The sequence below is a fragment of the Muscardinus avellanarius genome (assembly GCF_963383645.1).
Source record: "Muscardinus avellanarius genome assembly, chromosome: 3".
NCBI lineage: Eukaryota > Metazoa > Chordata > Mammalia > Rodentia > Gliridae > Muscardinus > Muscardinus avellanarius.
In genome coordinates, this window is record NC_137788.1 from 114,997,168 (window position 1) to 115,014,170 (window position 17,003).

The 17,003-nt window shown below is 43.8% G+C and overlaps 1 protein-coding gene across 1 annotated transcript in view; it reads left to right on the plus strand.

Annotated features, from left to right (window-relative positions):
• The window catches only part of NUP210L (nucleoporin 210 like), a gene marked incomplete at its 3' end in the record, with an annotated part of 83,573 nt that overhangs the window by 28,274 nt on the left and 38,296 nt on the right, over positions 1-17,003 (plus strand). The window contains exons 11-17 of the mRNA XM_080691586.1: positions 1,450-1,587; positions 3,222-3,377; positions 5,111-5,309; positions 6,316-6,461; positions 7,806-8,027; positions 11,832-12,005; positions 15,760-15,952. Of these exons, the coding sequence (XP_080547712.1) occupies positions 1,450-1,587; positions 3,222-3,377; positions 5,111-5,309; positions 6,316-6,461; positions 7,806-8,027; positions 11,832-12,005; positions 15,760-15,952 (1,228 nt within the window). The remainder of the gene's footprint in view (positions 1-1,449; positions 1,588-3,221; positions 3,378-5,110; positions 5,310-6,315; positions 6,462-7,805; positions 8,028-11,831; positions 12,006-15,759; positions 15,953-17,003) is intronic.

The window sequence follows — 17,003 nt, forward strand, 5'->3', positions numbered from 1 at the left end:
ATCATATATCACATTGGAATACAAGACTTGAGAGGATATACAAGCACACATCATCCAATTAGCCCTAATCCAGCCCCCATCCCATTCCCTCCCCCTCCCTCAATCCCATGCTTGTTTGGTGATTAACTTTGATACATGTGTTTATGTACCTCCTGCGTTTTAAAGAGGCTCCATCCTCCCCTATTTCATACCCTCTGATTGGTCACCTTAATTGCTTCACTATAGGGCCCTTTCTATAGCTCGACCTCTTCCTGTTGCCCCTTTCCTCCTAGTTATTGCTGATTAGGGGAAGCATCTGTTTTTTTGTGTGTGTGATATTTCTCTGTGCATGCCGTGTTGCAAGTACCGATCCCACTCTTGACGGCCCCAGTAGTGGCCTGGCTACCCGGTGGACTGATCTAGACCTCGCTGGCTCAAGCAGCGGCCTTGCCTCATGGGAGGCCCCGATTCTGGGCTTGCTGGCCCCAACACCAGCCTAACCCCTCAGCTGGCTCCAATCCCGGCCTCGCTGGCCCCAGCACCGGCCTAGCCTCAAGGCAGGCTCTGATCCCGGCCTCGGAGGCCCCAGCACTGGCCTTGCCTCACGGCAGGCTCCAATCCCAGCCTTGGAGGCCTTCTTCTGTTTTAGATAGAATCCAGGGATATTCTACCTCTGAGCTACACCCCTACACCAAGTAACTGAGGCTGGCCACAAACTGCAAGTCTCCTGTCTCTGTATCAAATGCTGGAATTACAAGCATGCACCACCATGCTCGGCTGTTTATTCTTTATTCTAACACAAGGTCTCACTAAATTGCAGGGCACCTCACTTAAGTAGGTGAGGCTAGCCTCGAACCTGTAATCCTCATGTCTCAGCCTCCCAAATATTGGCATTATAAACATGTGCCACCACACCCAGCTTCCCAGCCCTTTTTTTTTTTTTTTTTTGGAAAAAGGTCTCACTAAGTTGCCAAGGGCCTTGCTCTCTTCCTGTAGCTGTCCTTGAACCTATATCCTCCCAGTTTAGTCTCACAACTGCTGGGATTATAGGTGTACACCCAGCTACAGCTGTGTTTCTTTAATGAATATGAATATTTGTTTATTTCTTTTATGGATAGAAAATGGTTAAATAATTCATCAGCACAGCATTTGGCTGATAATTTCAGTGTATGTGAATGTGTATCATAGCTAGGCGTGGTGCCGCACGCTTATAATCCCAGCGCTTGGGAGGCTGAGACAGGGGAATCTTGCACCGTTGAGTCCAGCCTCAGTTACTGAGTGCGGCTCTCGGCAACTTAATGAGAACCTGTTTTCAAATAAAATATAAAATAGGTTTGGGAGTGTAGCCCGGAGATAGAAAGCACCTGGGTTCCATCACCAGTACCAAAAAAAAAAAAAAAAAAATTAAATGAAAGTATATCATAAAAATAATCCTTATAAATCTATTTTACTCTTTTTTTATTTCTATAGAATAAGAATATTCAGCCTATAACATTTCCAATCAAACATGAGCAGGAAGTAAAGATTTATTTCCCCATCAAGCTTACACCTAACTTTCTGGCATTTCCTCATCATTCTCTGGGAGAATTATATCATTATAAAGTTCAGGTAAAGTATCCTAGAATATAAGAATTTACAGAGAGATGAGTTGGTTTCTCTGATAGGTTAATTAATTAATTTTCGTGTGGCACTGGGATTGAACCCACAAACATTCTACCTCCGAGCTATATCCCAGTCTTTTTTTTTTTTTTTTTTTTTTTTTTTTTTGCGGCTCTGGGGATGGAACCCAGAGGCATTTGACCTCCGAGCTACACCCCTGCCCTATTTTTTATTCTTTATTTTGAAACAGGGTCTCACTAAGTTGCAGAGGGCCTCACTAAGTAGCTGAAATCGTCCGCGAACTGTGATCCTCCAGTCTCAGCCTCCCGAATGCTGGGATTACAAGCGTGTGCCACCATTCCCGGTTTATCCCGGTCTTATTTTATTTTTATTTGAAAACAGGGTCTCACTAGGTTGATGAGAGTTTCATTACTTGCTGAGGCTGTCCTTAAACCTGCAATCCTTCTATCTCAGCTTCCCAAGTACTGGGATTGCAAGTGTGAGTGACCATGCCCAGCTTAGGTTAATTTTTTGAAACTTATTTAATGCTCAATATTATTTCCCCCAACTGTGTGTGTGTGTGTGTGTGTGTGTGTGTGTGTGTGTGTGTGTGTGTGTTGTAGTAGTACCGATAATTAAACCCAGGGACATTCTACTTCCAAGTTACATTCTCGGCCCTATTTATTTATTTATTTATCTTTTATTTTTTATTTTTATTTATTTTGGGGGGGTTCTGGGGATGGAACCCAGGAGCATTCAACCTCCATGCTACACCCCCAGCCTTATTTTGTATTCTTTATTCTGAAACAGGGCCTCACTAAGTTGCGGAGGGCCTCACTAAGTAGCTGAGGCTGGCCAGAAACCTCGATCCTCCTGTCTCAGCCTCCCAAATGCTGGGATTACAAGCGTGCGCCACCATGCCCGGCTAGCCCTTTTTATTTTTGAAACAGAGTCTTGCTAGGTTCCTGTGAGACTCACTAAATTGTTTCCCTCAAACCTGCATCCTCCTGTCTCAGCCTTCCAAACACTAGGATGACATGCCTTTGCCACCACAGCCAGCTGCCCCCAGTCTTGCTTGGGTGAGCACCAAATCATGCAGTTGAATACTGTCTCCTGCCGGGCGTGGTGGCGCACGCTTGTAATCCCCGCGCTTGGGAGGCAGAGACAGGAGGATCGCGCAGGTTCGAAGCCAGCCACGCGCGCTGGCTTAGGAGACCCTGTTTCCAAATAAAAAAGTATAAAAAAATAGGTCTGGGAGTGTAGCCTGGAGGTAGAAGGGCTTCCAGGAACCCCAGTACCACCAAAAAAAAAAAAAAAAAAAAAAAAAATACTGTCTCCTGTAACAAGACTCGGCGAGCTTTCTGTCTCCTCCATTCCTCCTTTTCTTACAAGTTTTCTGAAGTTTTGTCAAGTTCCCTTGTGCCCTTTTTTAACATTTTGGGACAGTAACACTCCTTAGATTCCCTTTTGTGTTACTGGTGTCCATAGAACTACTTTAGTACAGCAGTTTCTGAATGTGTGTCAGAAAATTTATACAATAGCCTTATTGTTGTCAAAACTGTATTTCACCAGTATTTTACATTTCACTTAACTCCTGTTTTTCCTCCTACAGGAATTAAATACAAGGTTGTGCTTTTTCACAGGTAGAGGGTGGCAGTGGCAACTTCACCTGGACCTCCTCTAATGAGACGGTGACCATGGTAACCACCAAAGGGGTGGTGACTGCAGGTCAGGTCAGGGGGAACAGTACTGTTTTGGCTCGAGATGTACAAAATCCCTTTCGATATGGGGAAATTAAGGTAAATGATTCTCCAAAGAAACCTTGCCACCTCTGAAACACTTAAATAGAATACCATATTTGAAAACATTTCTAGTCCAACTTTGCTGTTTACAAACATTGCTCAGCCGGGCGTGGTGGCGCACACATGTAATCCCTGTGCTTGGGAGGCTGAGACAGGAGGACTGCACAGGTTCGAAGCCAGCCTCAGCTACTGAGTGAGGCTCTCAGCAACTTAGTGAGACCCTGTTTCCAAATATAGTATAAAATAGGTCTGAGAGTAGAGCCCAGAGGTAGAATAGCCCCTGGGTTCCACCCCTAGTACCACACACAAAAAAAAATTGCTCAGCCGGGCGTGGTGGCTCAGGCTTGTAATCCCAGCACTTGGGAGGCTGAGACAGGAGGATCGCGGTTCGTGGACAGTGTCAGCTACTTAGTGAGGCCCTTTGCAACTCAGTGAGACCCTGTTTCAAAATAAAGAATAAACAGCTTTCGGGAGGTGGAGATCGGAGGATCGCGGCTCATGGACAGCCTCAGCTACTTAGCGAGGTCCTCAGCAACTCGGTGAGATCCTGTTTCAACACTAAAAAGACTAAAAATAGGGCTGGGACTAGCTCAGAGGTAGAATGCCCCTGTGGTTTCATCCCCAGTACTGAAAAAAAAAATTTTTTTTAATTGGGCTGGGGCATAGCTCATAGGTAGAATGCCTCTGGGTTCCATCCTTAGTATGGCAGCATGGCAAAAAATAAAATAAAATATAAAAATAAAAACATTGCTCAGCTGGGCATGGTAGCACACACTTGTAATCTCAGTACCAGAAGGCTGAAACAGGAGGATCATAGGTTTGCAGCCAGCCTCATCTACTTAGTGAAGCCCTCTGCAACTTAGCGAAACTGTTTCAAAATAAATTTTTTTTTTTTTTTTTTTTTGGTGGTACTGGGGTTCCTGGAAGCTCTTCTACCTCCGGGCTACACTCCCAGCCCTATTTTTTTATTTTTATTTGGAAACAGGGTCTCTTAAGCCAGCGCAGCTGGCTTCAAACCTGCGCGATCCTCCTGTCTCTGCCTCCCAAGCACGGGGATTACAAGCGTGCGCCACCACGCCCAGCTCAAAATAAAAATTTTAAAAATAGACCTGGGAGTATAGCTTGGAGGTAGGATGCCCCTGTGTTCCATCCCCAGTACCACAAAATAAATAACACTGCTCACATTCAGCCTGAGGTACATATCCCTTAAGTATTTCTGAGGCTGGGTTGAATCTTTTTTTTTTAAGTCCTGTAAATTGAACTCAGGGGCATTCTATTTCTGAGCTACACTCCCTGCCCTTTGAATTTTTTATCTAGAAACAAGGTTTTGCTAGGTTGCTAAAGCTGTCATCAAACATGCAACCCTCCCGTCTCAGCCTCCCAAATGGAATTACAGGTGTGGACCACCACACCTGGCTTAGTAACTTTATTTCTTTTCTTTTCTTTTCTTTTCTTTTCTTTTCTTTTCTTTTCTTTTCTTTTATTTTCCTTTCTTTTCTTTTTGGTACTGGGGATGGAACCCAGGGGCATTTTACCTCTGAGCTACACCTCCAGCCCTATTTTTTATTTGAAACAGGGTCTCACTGAGTTGCAAAGGGCCTCACTAAGTAGCTGAGGCTGGCCGTGAACCACAATCCTCCTGTCTCAGCCTCCCAGATGCTGGGATTACAAGTGTGCCCCACCGCGCCTGATTAAGAATTCTTTTAAAGGTGAGCTATTTTTTCCTCTAGATATATGTCTTAACAATGAACAGAATAGAATTGTTACCATTTCATGCTGATGTGGAGATTGGCCAGAGTATAGAAATCCCCATTGCAATGTATCACGTAAACAAGGAAACCAAAGAAACCGTGGCGTTCACAGACTGCTCCCATTTATCCTTGAAACTGAGCATGGATAAACAAGGGGTCTTTACTCTTCTCAAAGAAGGTAAGGGTAGGCCCTCTGTATTTTCTCCTTCCTCTGTTCTTGAATTAAGGGACCAATCATTAATTTTAAAACCACTAAGTGTGCTGGGCGTGGTGGCACACGCTTGTAATCCCCGCGCTTGGGAGGCTGAGACCGGAGAATCGCATGGGTTCGAAGCCAGCCTCAGCTACTTAGTGAGGCTTTCAGCAACTTAGTGAGACCCTATTTACAAATAAAATATAAAAAAGGTCTGGGAGTATAGCCCGGAGGTAGAAAGCCTCTGGGTTCTACCCCCAGTACCACCAAAAACAAAACAAAACAAAACAAAAAAAACCCACTAAGTGTAAGCGGGGCATGGTGGTGCACACTTGTAATCCCAGCATTTGGAAGGCTGAGACCGGAGGATCGCAGTTCACAGACAGCCTCAGCTACTTAGTGAGGCCTCTGCAACTCAGTGAGACCTTGTTTCAAAATAAAGACAAAAAATAGAGCTGGGAGTGTAGCTTGAAGACAGAATGCCCCGGGTTCTATCCACAATACCACAAAAAAAAAAAAAAAAAAAAAAAAGGAAGGAAGGAAGGAAGGAAAAAGAAACCACTAAGTGTAGTATAAATTCATATAATTCCCTTGTGTATGTGGTGCACTGGGGATTGAACCCAGGGCATTCTACCTCTGTCCTACACCCCTCAACTTCGACTTTTTTTTTTTTAAATACAGTCTCACTTGGGCCACACATGACTCACCCCCACAAAATTTTTTATGGGGGATTGAACCCCAGAGTGTTCTACTTACAAGCTACACCCCCAGCCCTATTTTTTATTTGAAATAGGGCCTCACTAAGTACCTGAGGCTGGTCGCGAACCTGTGATCTTCCTGTCTTAGCCTCCCAAGAACTGGGATTACAAGCGTGCGCCACCACACTGGGCCGAAGCTTTTTTGAATATGGTAAACTTTTAGATTTCTAAACCCTAATTTCCCTGAGATGGGCTGATTACTACTTACTGAAATCGTGTTGTTTTATTGGAAGGTATTCAAAGAGCCGGTTCCACTCACTGTTCCAGTACACACATAGTAGGCAGCTGTCCAGGCCACAGTGTGGTAAGAGTGAGTGTGCCTGAGTACGAGGAGTGCTTGGAGAGCAGCGCCACATTTGCCGCACACGAGCCCCTGAAGGTAAGGCACGGCTTGGGTAGCACTATCCTGAAAAAGATGGGGTTCAAAGTTTTTTTTTTTTGGTTACCATATGCTGGCCTTGAACTCGACGATCCTCCAGTTTCAGCCTCCCAAATCTGGGGATTGCATGCACACACCACCTTGTCTGGCTGCTATTGCCACATTTAATTTGAATAGCTTGTTTGTTTGTTTGTTTGTTTGTTTGTTTATTTATTGTGCTACTGGAAATTAAGCCCAGGGACATTCTACCTCTGAGCTATATCCCAGCCCTATTCTATTTTTATTTTGAAACAGGGTCTCACTAGGTTGATGAAGTCTCCCTACTTCCTGAGGCTGTCCTCGTTCCTGTGATCCTCCTGTCTCAGCCTCACAAGCACTGGGATTACATGCCTGCACCACCATGGCTGGTTTAATTTTGGAAAGGCTGAGATAGGAGAATAGCAAGTTGTTGGCCAGCGTCAGTAGCTTACTGAGGCTCTCGACACCTTAGTCAGACCCTGTTTCAAAATAAAAATTAAAAATGCCGGGCATTGCCAGGCATGGTGGCGCACACTTGTAATCCTGGTGCTTGGGAGGCAGAGACAGGAGGATCACACAGGTTCGAAGCCAGCCTCACTGGCTTAAGAGAACCTGTTCCCAAATAAAATATAAAAAATAGGTCTGGGAGTGTAGCCCGGAGATAGAAGGGCTTCCAGGAACCCCAGTACCACCAAAAACAAAACAAAACAAAACAAAAAAAACGCTGGGCGTGGTAGCACACACTTGTAATCCCTGTGCTTACGAGGCTGAGACAGGAATATCAGTGTTCAAGGACAGCCTCAGCTACTTAGTGAGGCCTTCTGCAATTTAGTGAGACTTTGTTTCAAAATAAAGAATTAAAAAAATAGGGCTGGAAGCCAGGCGTGGTGGTGCACACTTGTAATCCCAGCATTTGGGAGGCTGAGACCTGAAGATCGCAGTTTGAGGCCAGCCTCAGCTACTTAGTGAGGCCCTCTGCAACTCAGTGAGACCCTTTTTCAAAATAAAGAATAAAAAATACGGCTGGGGCTGTAGCTTGGAGGTCAAATGCCCCTGGGTTCCATCCCCAGCCCTGCAAATAAATAAATAAATAAATAAATAAATAAATAAATAAATAAATAAATAAATAAATATAAAGAAGAAAAATAGAGCTGGGGGTGTAGCTCAGAGGTAGAATGCCTCCAGGTTCCATCCCCAGTACCAAAAAAATACAAATATGTATAAATTATATAAAATATAAAACATGTATAAAATTTTGTATAAGATACAAAAAATAAAATATAATTCCCTAAGCAACCAGGGGTTGATCTCTTTAACCCTCACCAGGCTCTAAACCCTGTGGAAGTGGCGCTGGTGACGTGGCAGTCGGTAAAGGAGATGGTGTTTGAGGGGGGCCCTCGCCCATGGGTCTTGGAACCCTCCCGTTTTTTTCTGGAGCTGAGCATGGAGAATACAGAGAAGATTGAAGTAACAGAAGTCCGACTGCCAGCTATGAGAAAACAGAACCAGTACATATACCGAGTCCTGTGCCTGGATTTAGGGGAACAAGTAAGAAAATAGACTTTGTCTAGCATTTTTTGTAGTATAATACTTCAAAACTTGGACTTCCAGCACTCCTTTTTAGATTCCGATACATTTCGTTTATGGGCGAGATAGAAAACTCTAAATTATTGACTAAGTGTTTTTATTTTTTCCTTCTCATTAAGAAGGAAATTAATGAGAAGCTACTTCTCATTAAGTTGTCAAGGCTGGCCTCAAACCTGCAATACTCCCTTCTCAGTCTTCCAAGCACTGAGATTGTAGGGTGTGCCACCAAGCCCAGCACCTTTTTTTTTTTTTTTTTCAGTATTGGGAATTGAACCCTTGAGCGTTCTATCTCTGAGCTACACCCTCAGCCCTAATTTTTATTCTTTATTTGAAATAGGATCTCACTGACTTGCAAAGGACCTCACTAAGTAGCTGAGACTGGTCTCCAACTGAAATCCTCATGTCTCAGCCTCCCAAGTCCTGGGATTACAAGTGTGCACCATCATGCTCAGCTTGGCTTTTCATCTTAGAAAACTGAAACACAGGCCAGGCGTGGTGGCACATGCTTGTAATCCCAGAATTTGGTAGACAAAGACAAGAGGATCACAGATTCTCCTCATCTACTTAATGAGGCCCTCCAAAACTTAGTGAGACCCTATCTCAGAAATAAAGATTAAGCCGGGCATGGTGGTGCACACTTGTAATCCCAGCGTTTGGGAGACTGAGACAGGAGGATCACACAGGTTCGAAGCCAGCCTCAGCTACTGAGTGAGGCTCTCAGCAACCCAGTGAGACCCTGTTTCCAAATAAAGTATAAAATAGGTCTGGGAGTATAGCCCAGAGGTAGAAAAGCCCCTGGGTTCCACTCCCAGTGCCACAAAAAAATAAATAAAAATAAAAGAATAAAAGAATAGATCAGGCATGGTGGCACATGCTTGTAATCCTAGCATTTGGGAGGCTGAGACAGGAGTATTGTGGTTCACAGCCAGCCTCAGCTACTTAGTGAGGCCCTTTGTAACTCAGTGAAACCCTGTATCAAAAAATAAAGAATAAAAAAAATTGAGCTAGGGGTATAGCTCAGAGGTAAAATGCCCTTGGGTTTCATCCCAAGTACTGCAATAAAATAAATAAATAATAAAAGATTAAAAAAGGACTGGGGGTGTATGGTCAGAAGTAGAATGCCCCTGGGTTCAATCCCCAATACTGCAAAATAAATAAATAAATACATCATAAATACATAAATATCTCTTACTACTTTACACCATTTTTTTTTTTTTTTGCAGGTCTGGGAATGGAACCCAGGGGCATTTGACCTCTGAGCTACACCCCCTACCCTATTTTTTTTATTCTTTATTTTGAAGCAGGGTCTCACTGAGTTGCGGAGGGCCTTACTAAGTAGCTGAGGCTGTCCACGAATCGCGATCATATGGTCTCAGTCTCCCAAATGCTGGAATTACAAGTGTGTGCCACCACGTCCGGCTGTTCACACCATCTTTATACAAGTAAATTTAAGCATACAGTATTTTTCATTTTATGACTGGTTTATTTCACTTTAAATTTCATCCATGTTGGAGCACGTCAGAATTTCCTTCCTTAAGCCAGATGCAGTGGTGCATGCCTGTAATCCTAGTACTTGGGAGACTGAAACAGGATGATCACAGCAGGTTTGAGGACAACCTCAGCAAGTAGTGAGTCTTGCCAACCTAGCAAGACCCTGTCTCAAAATAAAAATAAAAGAGTTCTAATAGCTGGGTATGGTGGCACAGCCTTGTAATCCCAGCATTTGAGAGGCTGAGATAGGAGGATTGTGGTTCAAAGACAGCCTCAGCTACTTAATGAGGTCCTTTAAAACTCAGTGAGACCCTGTTTCAAAATAAAGAATAAAAAAATAAGACTGGGGTATAGCTTGGGGGTAGAATGCCCCTGGGTTCCATCCCCAGTACTAAAAAAAAAAAAAAAGAGGTCTGGGATGGAGTTTAATCCCCAGCACCGCAAACACACACACACACACACACACACACACACACACACACACACATGCGTGCACGTGAATTCTTTTCTTTTCCAGATTTTTTTTTGTGTGTGTGTGGTATTGGGGATGGAACCCAGGGGCCTTCTACCTCTGGACTACATTCCCAAACCCATTTTATATTTTTTATTTGGAAACAGGGTCTCTTAAGCCAGCAGAGGCTGGGTTCGAGCCTGTGTGATCCTCCTGTCTCAGCCTCCTAAGCGCAGGGATTACAAGCGTGCACCACCATGCCCGGCTTCCAGATTTTGTAATATTCTATATATTGTATATAACACTTTTTATATATGTGTGGTACCAGGGATCCTGAGGCATTTTACCTCCAAACTACACTGCCAATCCTTTTCTTTATTTTTCTTTCTTTCTTTATAATCATAATGGGGTGGAACTTAGGGGCATTCTACCTCCGATGGACACCCCCAAAACTATTTTTATTTTTTATTTTGAAACAGGGTCTCGCTAAATTGCAGAGGGCCTCACTAAGTAACTGAGGCTGACCAGGAACTGTGATGCTCCTGTCTTAGCCTCCCAAATGCTGGGATTATAAGCATTTGTCACCATGCTTGGCTTAATTTTTATTTTGAAACAGTGTCTCCTTAGGTTAATGAGAATCTCAGTACTTGCCGAGGCTCTCCTTGAACCTGTAATCCTGTCTGAGCCTCCCAAGTATTGGGATTATAAGCCTGTGCCATCACACCCACTATACCACATTTTTTTTTTGTGCGTGTATGTAGTACAGGGTATTAAACCCAGGGGCATTCTACCTCTGAGCTATACTTCCAGCCCTATTTTTTTTTCTTTATTTTGAAACAGGGTCTCACTAAGTTGTGGAGGGCCTCACTAAGTAGCTGAGGCTGGCTGCAAACCGGGATCCTTCTATCTCAGCCTCCCAAGTACTAGGATTGCAAATGTGCACCACCACGCCCAGCTGCTATGCCACATACTTAATTCATTCACCCACCAATGGACACTAGGGCTCATGTGTTAGCTATTATGAGTAATGCCTTTATGAACATGGATATAAAAATATTTTCTTGGCTGAGCATGGTGGTACACACTTGTAATCCCAGTATTTAGAAGGCTAAAACAGGAGGATGGTAGGTTTGACAGTCTCAGCAGGTAGCAAGACTGTCATCAACCTAGTAAGACCCTGTTTCAAGATAAAAATAAAACAGGGCTGGGGCCGGACGTGGTGGTGTATGCTTGTAATCTCAGCATTCGGGGGCTGAGACAGGAGGATTGCGGTTGGTGGACAGCCTCAGCTACTTAGTGAGGCCCTTTGCAATTCAGTGCAAATGGGTTTAATGTCCCTGAGTTCAATCCCCAGTACCAAAAAAAAAAAAAAAAAAATAGGGCTGGGTATATAGCTTGGAAATATGTCCCTGGGTTCAGTCCTCAGTACCACACACACACTCACTCACACACAATTTTTCTTGAAGCTGAACACAGTTGGAACGTACCTGCAGTCACAGTACTTGGGACATTTAGACAAAAGGATACCAGGTTTGAGGCCAAACTTGGCAACTTGGTGAGACTCTGTTTCAAAATAGAAATAGAAAATAAAATAGATCTGCGGTTGTAGCTCAAAAGTAAAATGCTTGGTTAAATTGCCCATACTGCAAAGTATAGTAATAACAATAAAAAAGTAACTATAATATCCCTAAGGTATTTGTTTAATTATAATGTCCAAAGGGACTCTTTACAATGGAATTTGAATGATTTTGACACATTTAGATGACATGGTCGATATCAAGTGTTTACCCACTATTATCTCTTGCTCTGTTATTTCCTTAAAGCTTCTCACATTACGAATTGGAAATCACCCAGGGGTCCTGAACCCGAGCCCAGCCGTGGGGGCTGTGCAGGTGCACTTGATATGTACCCACCCCGCCAGCATGTCGGTAACACCAGTGTACAAGGTGCCAGCCAGCGCCCCACCGTGCCCTCTGCCACAGCACAACCAACAGCTGGTGAGTGCGGAGACATTTCCACCTAACTCTGTTTCCCATGCTTTAGAGATAGGGATCTGAAACATAGCTTTCATTTTATTGAAGTTAAGCAAACTAATTTTTTTTGTTCATTCTTTGATAATGTCTAAGAAAAAAAGTGAGTAAACTGATTGACAGTTGGCTGCACTCAGTTGCCTGTTGGACTTAAGTGTACAGTCAGCTTATACTGATTACGGCAGTAGAAAACGGGCCGGGTGTGGTGGGTACACTTGTAAGCCCAGCATCCAGGAGGCTGAGACCAGAGGATCATGATTTGCAAATAGCCTCAGCTACTTAGTGAGGCCCTTGGCAACTTAGTGAGACCCTGTTTCAAAATAAAGACTAAATAATAGGGCTGGGGAAGCTGGGTGTGGTGGTGCACGCTTGTAATCCCAGCATTCCGGAGGCTGAGACCAGAGGATCACAGTTCTCATACAGCCTCAGCTACTTAGTGAGGCCCTCTGCAACTCAGTGAGACCCGGTTTCAAAATTAAGAATAAAAAATAGGGCAGGGGGTGTAGCTCGGAGGTCAAATGCCCCGGGTTCCATCCCCAATACTGCAAAAAAAAAAAAAAAAAAAAAAAGCCAGAAAAGAAAAGGGAGATCTGTCCCCCTCCCTCCCTCCTTCCCTCCCCCCCCCTCTTTCTTTTGTGGACCTGTGGATGAAACTCTCAGGGGCATTCGACCTCCAAGCTACACCCCCTGCCCTACTTTTTATTCTTTTTTTTTTTTTTGCGGGTCTGGGGATGGAACCCAGGGTCATTTGACCTCCAAGCTACTCCCTCTGCCCTATTTTTTATTCTTTCTTTTTTTCTTTGCGGGTCTGGGGATGGAACCCAGGAGCATTCGACCTCCAAGCTACACCTCCTGCCCCTTTTTTATTCTTTATTTTGAAATAGGGTCTCACTAAGTTGCAGAGGGCCTCACTAAGTAGCTAAAGCTACCTGCAAACCTGCTATCTATCCTCCTATCTCAGCCTCCCAAGGACTGGAATTACAAGTGTGCACCACTATGCCCGGCTTTTACAGCATTATTAATGAATGATACAATCTATCTCTATACCTTCTGTGAAGAGTAATAGTAAACCATAACATAGCTGTTCGTTAAGTAATAGAATGAGGAAAAAATAAGTTGTCTAGCCTGGAAACAGGAACATCAAACTGTATAATAAAGAGGTTGCCTATAATTTCCAAGCATGGGAGAACAGAAGCCATTACTTACCCTATGTAGAACAGAACATTCAGTTACTATTTCTCACTTTAGAGGAGAGGAAACAGAGCCTCCAAGAAGTTGAGTAATTTTCCCATAGGCATCCACTGGAAAGCACATTCTGACTCCAAACACAAGTTACTGACTTGATGCTGCACTGCCTTTTGTTATAAGGAGAACAGTAAGAAGTTTCAGGCTGGGAATTTAGCTCCTCCCAGAATCAAATTCTACATTATCATCATGAGTTTTACAAATGACTCTGTGTGTGTGTGTGTGTGTGTGTGTGTGTGTGTGTGTGTGTGTTTTACAGGGGATTGAACCCAGGGCATCCTACCACCAATCTATACCTCCAGCCTTATTTTTTTTCCCAGTACTGGGAATGGAACCCAGAGGTATTCTACCTCCAAGCCACATCCCCAGCTTTATTTTAGTATTTATTTATTTTTTTTTTTATTTTTTTATTTTATTTTGTGTGTGTGTTGTGGTGGTGGGGATTGAACCCAGGGGCATTATACCTCTGAGCTACAACCCCAGCCCTATTTTTGGTTCTTCATTTTGAAACAAGGTCCTGCTAAGTTGTGGAGGATCGCAGATTTGCAGCCAGCCTCAGCAACTTGTTAGGCCTTTCACAATTTAGTGAGGCCATTTCAAAATAAAAAATAAGCCGGGCATGGTGGCACATGCTTGTAATCCCGGTACTTGGGAGGCTGAGACAGGAGGATCCAGGTTTGAGGCCAGCCTCAGCTACTTAGTGAGGCCCTCTGCAACTTCGTGAGACCCTGTTTCAAAGTAGAGAATAAAACCCGGGAGTGCCAGGCGTGGTGGCACACACTTGTAATCCCAGCATTCAGGAGCCTGAGACGGGAGAATTGCGGTTCACCGACAGCCTCAGCTACTTAGTGAGACCCTTTGCAACTCAGTGAGACCCTGTTTCAAAATAAGAGTAAGGCCAGGCGTGGTCCTGTGCAGTCTTCCTATCTCAGCCTTCCAAGTGCTGGAATTACAAGTGTGCGCCACCACCCCTGGTTTCATTTAGCGTATTTTCAAGGTTCAGCCATGTTGTAGCATATATCAATACTGCTCTCTTTTTTTTATGCCTGGATACTGTCTTATTGTGTACATTTTGTTTATCCATTCACGAGTTGGATGGATATTTGTGTTGTTTCTATTTGGGGACTACTACAGATGCTGCTGCCATGAGCATTCATCCCCGAGTGTTTGTGTGAGCATGGTTTCCTTTATCTTGACCACATTCTTAGGAGTGGAATGACTGCACCGGGTGTTAACTCTCTGTTTAGCCTTTTGAAGAACCAGCTCTTCTCTCAAGTGGCTGCATTATGCTACATTCCACTAGCAGTGTAGAAGGGCTGAAGCTTTTCTACATTTTTGTTATTGTTGGTCATTTTGATAATAGCCTTCTTGGGGTGTGTGTGTGTGTGTGTGTGTGTGTGTGTGTGTGTGTGTGTTTTACTGGGGATTAAACCCTTGGAAATTCTACCTCTGAGTTAAACCTCTACCACTTTTCTTTCTTTCCTATTTTCTTTCTTTTTTTCTTTTCTTTTTTTTTTTTTTTTTTTTTTTTTGTAGTACTGGAGATGGAACCCAGAGGCATTCTACCTCCGAGCTACACTTCCATCCCAATTTTTTATTCCTTATTTTAAACTTGCATTCCTTATTTTAAAACAGGGCCTCACTAAATTACAGAAGGCCTCACTAAGTAGCTGAGGTTGTCTGTGAATCACAATCCACCTGTCTCAGCCTCCCAACTACTAGATTTACAAGTGTGGGTAACCACACCTGACCTTTTTATTTTATTTTTTTAAATATCTAGCCAGGTTGAGCTGGGCGTGGTAGCGCACGCCTGTAATCCCTGCGCTTGGGAGGCGGAGACAGGAGGATCGCGCATGTTCTAAGCCAGCCACGCGCGCTGGCTTAGGAGACCCTGTTTTCAAATTAAAAAAAATATATAAAATAGGTCTGGGAGTGTAGCTCGGAGGTAGAAGGGCTTCCAGGAACCCCAGTACCACCAAAAAAAAATTAAAAAAAAAAAATATATATATATATAGCCAGGTTGCTAAGAGTCTCACTACATTGCTGAGGCTGTCCTTGAACCTCTAATCCTTCTTTCTCAGCCTCTCAAGTGCTGGAATTACAGGCATGTGCCACCATGCCCTGTTAAATATACTATTCTTATTTATTTATTTATTTATTTTGTGGTACTGGGGATGAAACCCAAGGGCCTTCTACCTCCAGGCTACACTCCCCGACCTATTTTATATTTTATTTGGAAACAGGGTCTCACTAAGTTGCTGAGCCTTGCTAAGTAGCTAAGGCTGACTTCGAACCTGTGCAATCCTCCTGTCTCAGCCTCCCAAGTGCTGGGATTACAAACGTGCACCATCACACCTGGCTAAAATATACTATTCTATAAGCTATTCTGCTCTATAGGTTTGCAAAGTTGTTACAATGGAAAGATGAGAAGAAACACCGTCCCTAACTTCCACCATCATTTTTTACTTTACTGCAGATTCCTGTATCGAGCCTGAGGGACACCATTCTGGAACTGGCAGTGTTTGATCGACACAGGAGAAAGTTTGATAATTTCACTTCCCTAATGCTAGAATGGAGATCTTCCAATGAAACACTAGCCCATTTTGAAGATCCTAAGTCAATGGAGATGGTAGCCAGAGATGATGGCACTGGGCAGACCCGGCTACATGGTACTGTAAAAGTTTATGAATCTTTTTTTTTTTTTTTTTGGTGGTACTGGGGTTCCTGGAAGCCCTTCTACCTCCGGGCTACACTCCCAGACCTATTTTCACATTTTTATTTGGAAACAGGGTCTCCTAAGCCAGCGCGCGCAGCTGGCTTCGAACCTGCGCGATCCTCCTGTCTCTGCCTCCCAAGCGTGGGGATTACAAGCGTGCGCCACCACGCCCGGCTTATGAATCATTTTTTAAGCTATACCTGCTAAATGAGTCGCACTAAGTATTTCCTTATGGGTGGGGGTTTTTGTCTGGATTATATCAGCTATCAGTAACACTTATCTGTGATCTTTGTTTTTTGTTTTGTTTTGCGGGTCTGGGGATGGAACCCAGGGGCATTCTACCTCCAAGCTGCACCCTCTGCCCTGTTTTTTATTCTTTCTTTTGAAACCGGGTCTCACTGAGTTGCAGAGGGCCACACTAAGTAGCTGAGGCTGTCTGTGAACCTCAATCCTCCTGTCTCAGCCTCCCGAATGCAGGGATTACAAGCGTGCGCCACCATGCCCGGCTTGATCTTTGTATTTTTCTTAGAAAATCTATAGGGAGATTTCCTTGTTTGCAAAGCTAAGGTCTCAGGTCCAACATTTGTCATAAGAATATAAAATTAATTTAAAGATGACTCTTATTGGCCTAACATGGAAGTATTATTCATTCATTAGCAAATAATTATTGAATGGCTACTTTGTATAGGGCCCTCTGCTAGGCACTGGAGCCATACGGTGAATCAGAGACATGGCCACTGCCTTGTTGACTTATAGTCTGGTAGGGAAGCCAGACTGGAAACAGAACTGCGTTAGGTACTTTGAAGGGCAAATATAGGAAGCCCTGAGAGCTTCTAACAGGGGGTCACAACCTAGTCTAACATAGAGAAGCCTACCTTAGAAATATTTATGTCAAGACCTAACATGGGTGGTGGAAAGAGGAAATAGCAAGACCAAACCAGGTGTGTGGCGCACGCTTGGATCCTGTTGGCGGACAGCCTCAGCTACTTAGCGAGGCCCTTCGC